This window comes from Barbus barbus (assembly GCF_936440315.1).
Source record: "Barbus barbus genome assembly, chromosome: 2".
NCBI lineage: Eukaryota > Metazoa > Chordata > Actinopteri > Cypriniformes > Cyprinidae > Barbus > Barbus barbus.
The window spans coordinates 8,251,012-8,255,636 of record NC_136730.1 but is presented as its reverse complement, the minus strand read 5'-3'; the positions used below and the strand labels follow the sequence as shown (position 1 = coordinate 8,255,636).

The following is a 4,625-nucleotide window of genomic DNA, read 5'->3' as shown; positions in this document are numbered from 1 at the left end:
TGTACGGTAAGCGCAAAGGGACAATAAGCTTTGGCGCCTCCGCCTTTCAAATAAAACCATATACACTGAAGGCTTGCGTGATGTCTGTTCTTCTTCTTCTGATGTTTTTTGGCGGTTTTGGCAAACCAACTTAAAGGTGCATTACCGACACCTACTGATCTGGAGTGTGGAGTGAAGATTTGATAGAGGGAGGGATATATATGTTTTAAAAAAATAAAAAATAAGAAAGTGCTGCTGCCTTCCTGAGGAGGACATCATTGGTACTTCAGGGGATCTCGTCTTACCCGTAGTTTAGAAGAAAAAGATATAAGTCTATTTTAAACGTAAAAATGACGGAAGATGATAACTTCGATGAACATTTGGAAGAAGACGGCGCGATAGCAAGAGTCTTTCAACACTTGAGTATTGACTTTCATTATTATTATTATTATTTCATTTAAACATTTCTTGATGTGTTATAAATAATGCTAAAAATAAGATTATTTGATTAAATGAACAAAAAAAAAAAACAACAACAACAACGATAGCAAAACCGAAAGTGAAATTGACCATCACTAACTTTAAAAAGAATGCATTATTGCTTTTAAAATCCAGATGTCCACAAACAACATATTGGGGAATCAGGTCTTAATTCTGAAGCATGGCCATCAAATGAAAGAGTGGACTTTGGTGAGTTGACCTATTCCCATTAATCAAATTACTCAGCATTGTAATAGCGTGATTTGGTTCATGCATGTACTTTGTAAAGTATTTTGTTGTTGTTGTTACCAGTTGCCTTGCCCTGTGGTCATCGAATGCCGACAGACTATGTTGTTGCTTGGTTCAAGTATTATCTTAAACAGGTGTATATTATTTAAACTGTTTACATATTGACTGAGTTTGATGCCTGTGCTACAATTTTATGTTCAACTGGTTATTATTGTCTTTCAGAAAAAGACTGAATTTTCCTGCCCTGGCTTTAATGTTCAGGGGAAATCGTGCAGTGTAAATCTCTCTTATCAGGACATCTGTCACCTGATACCACTGACAGACAAACAACGGGAATTCCTAGAGGAGAATCTCGCTGCTCTCGCTGCTAGAAGACTGTTTGACTTTAAAGCCGTAAGATATATCATTTTGTCTGCTGTTTGCATGCATATGGCCTCTTACACAACAAGTCAAGTCACCTTCATTTATATAGCGCTTTTAACAATACAGATTGTGTCAAAGCAGCTTTATAGTATTAGATAGGAAAGTAGTGTGTGTAATAATGCAAAAAGACAACAGTAAACCCTCAATTTTCAGTTAAAGTCAGTTCATTATATTGATTACATCGTCCAGTTTATATAGTATCAATAGCATCAGCTTGTCAATGCTGCAGTGTCCAGGATGTCAGTCTCATGTGGAAAGACGAGATCAAGGTAACCTGTGTGTACACTGCCCTATCTGCACGGCCAACCTGAAACGAAATTACTACTTCTGCTGGAACTGCCGCGGGGAATGGAAGGGGCCGGCCGATAATTCTGTGCGGTGTGACAATAATGGCTGCGGACAGAGAGTGGTAAATAAAATCTAACTTAATTGACCAAATAAATGTGTTTGATGAAACATATAATCTTTTCTGACAACATATTATGACTTTGTTGCATCTGAACAGAGAACTGCAGATCCACTTATACCATGCAAACCTGAGTTTAAAAAGAAAGTGCTTCAAGAAAAGGGAAATGATGTAAGTTATGTTGTATATATGACAATAATCGAAAATGGCTACTCTAAAACAAATGCTGGACAATGTTTTTATCATTAAAACACATATTGTGGTAATTGTCCTAAGGATGAGAGAAAGTACTATGTGCATGTTGTATTTTTTTTTTATTGTGTCTTGATTTATGTTTAAATATTATGTGCAAATTAATAATAATACAATTTTTCTTCTCTGTCAAGATATACCCAATAAAAGACAAATCCACTGCCAGAAAACGTTTGGCACTGCTTATCAACAATGTAGAATTTAAAAACTTAAATGACAGGACCGGGGCAGACAAGGATGAGCTGAGTATGGAAGTGCTGCTTAAAGGTCTGGGTTACACTGTGATCACACTCAGAGACCTCAGTGCACAGGTGCATTCAAGTGTCAAATAAGTCAAATAAGCCAACCTTTTTTTTTTATATATATTTGATCTTGATGGTCTGGTGTTCAGGGTATGCTTGCTGCCATGCGAGACTTCGCCCAGCGAGAGGAACACGCTGAATCGGACAGCTGCTTTGTGGTGTTGATGTCCCATGGAGATGCCAGTGGAATCTGTGGGGTTTTTGACTCTTTTGAGAATGAAGATGAAGAGGACGTTTTTCAAGCAGATGAGATTTTTAATTGCTTGAACACTCCGAACTGTGCTAGATTGAGGGACAAGCCAAAAATCATCCTTATCCAGGCGTGTAGGGGTGGTGAGTTACAAAATACTATTTTAGAAAATAAAAAAATGGTTGTTAAACTCAACTCTTTAAAATGTTGTCATATTTGATTGGTCAGAGCCTCATCCATTTCAAGCAACATTCTTTGGCAAATGCTGCCCTCGTGTTATAGATAAAGAAGGCAGTGTGGATGTCCAGGACGCTGTGCCAAGACGCAACAGAGCAAAGGAGCACCGTGAAAAAGACTTCAGCTGCCTGAGATCCTGTACTCCAGGTAGATATTTCCTTACATTATTCCGCTCCATTTACGATAATATCACATAAAACACACAAAAAATGATTTTTTTGACATACATAGGATAGTTCACCCAAAAATCATCATTTACCTACCCTCAAGTTCCAAATCCGTTTGAGTTTCATTCCTCTCCTAACACAAAATAATATTTGAAGAATGTGACCGAACAGTTTCTGTTTCCCATTAACTTTTATAGTGTGGGGGAAAAAAATACTATTGAAGTCAATGGGAACCAGGAACAGTTTGTTTACCCACATTTTTCAAAATATTTTCTTCTGTGTTCAGCAGCAGAAAGAAATTCATACAGATTTGGAACGACATGAGGGTGTGTAAATGATGATAGGATTTTCATTTTGGGGTAAAGTGTCACTTTAATTCTGAATATATTGATTTAAAAATGTGTTAGAATTATGTTTTATTTGATTTGCATCTTTGCGATGATGTCCAGTCAAACAGTGTATGTCATAATTTGGATTCTCTATACAGATACTGTGTCCTACAGAAGTGAAGAGAATGGCTCACATTTCATTCAAGACATTGTGAAAATATTTAATCAGCATGCCCACCAGGACGACATCGAGGAGCTCTTCAGAAAGGCAAAGTCACATTGTTTAGCAAGACAGACATCAACGCTGATATGTGTTTTTTTGATCTTTGATTGAATAGTTGATGTTCACTTTTCCTTGTTATTTAGCATTGTTATCAGTAGTATTGCATATCAGTAACCATAAGACCTATAAAGAAAGTAAAAAAAAGAAGGTTTTATGGGGTTTTTTTAGGTCATGTGTGGTTTATGTTATGAAATGTATTTTTATTTTTGAAACAGGTCCTTAAGAAGTTTAAGATGTCACATCCTGATCAAATGCCATGCAAGGAAAGAACAACATTATCTAAGAGATTCTACCTCTTCCCTGGGTTGTAGGACACAGCAACCACAACTTCTGATCTCATTAACATGATTTATGCATGTCTTTATGGTCATCTCAGGAGTTCATGTTTGAAGAAAACAAGAATTTATTTACATTTTAATGAATTTGCATGTTCATATAATCCTTGATTATGAAAGTAAACAGATTTAGATTGTTGTCCAGCTTGAAACTTGACTTACCCCCCAACCCAGAATTCTTTACAAATTAAGTTAAAAACAATTGATTAAAGGATTAATACAGTCAAATGAGCTAGCTCTATAAATGTATATTCAAGTAAGGTTCTCCATGTTAAACTGAAAAAGAGTAAAAAAAAAAAAGGACAAGGATATTGAAATATTATTTATGAAATATTATGACCATCAAATCAAGAACGTAAACACCTGGATGTACTCTACTGTGAACATGATGTATTACATTTTTATTCATTTTATTTACTGCTTTGTTCAGTTTGTTTAAATTATAAATAAATTCTGAACAGTTTACATGCCAAATTACATAATTTATGTTGACCTGTTAGTTTGGCAGACCCAGATATCTTGTAACCACTCAGCTGTAAAGTTGGATTTCCTGTAATGTAAAACAGAAACCAGCAACACTGTGATCCCTGAAAAACACGTTTGTTGCAATATAGCTGGGAGGCTTTGTGTTATCTGTCTTTGAAATGACATTGATGGAATGAGGCTTTGAGGCATACATATGCTACACTTTAGTAAAAAAACGAAACAAAAAAAAACAGTTTTGTTTCATTTTCATTTTTTTTCCCCCATTTGTTTTTATTTAAACAACAGGACTTCTCAATAGCCTAAGATATATTCTATGTGGTGTTTCCGTTTTAATAAGAAATTGAGTTCATGAAATACAGCCAAGGAAAGCTGGTTTTTGGAAATCTCTGTACGTGCTTTGGTGAAATCATCAACAAATGCACATCCTTGTTGAGTTGTGAGAAATAGGCTTACTACAGGGTTGAGTTAGTAAATTAATTAGGTCTACAACATATGAAACATATCAGG

At 35.5% G+C, this 4,625-nt stretch overlaps 1 protein-coding gene across 2 annotated transcripts; it reads left to right on the top strand.

Moving 5' to 3' along the window:
* Positions 1–41: 41 nt before the first annotated feature.
* On the top strand, positions 42–4,326 carry LOC306880001 (caspase a-like). 2 transcript variants are annotated; one of them, XM_079433259.1, is made up of 11 exons: positions 42–402; positions 595–669; positions 772–842; positions 931–1,101; positions 1,361–1,540; positions 1,637–1,708; positions 1,924–2,100; positions 2,181–2,424; positions 2,564–2,665; positions 3,173–3,282; positions 3,513–4,326. In XM_079433259.1, the coding sequence occupies exons 1-11, from the start codon at positions 330–332 to the stop codon at positions 3,606–3,608; spliced, it is 1,371 nt and encodes a 456-aa protein (XP_079289385.1). In that variant the 5' UTR covers positions 42–329; the 3' UTR covers positions 3,609–4,326. The 2 variants fall into 2 exon arrangements, with proteins under 2 accessions (XP_079289385.1, XP_079289384.1); XM_079433258.1 differs by having other exon boundaries at positions 136–402; positions 2,510–2,665.
* The last annotated feature ends 299 nt before the right edge of the window (positions 4,327–4,625 follow it).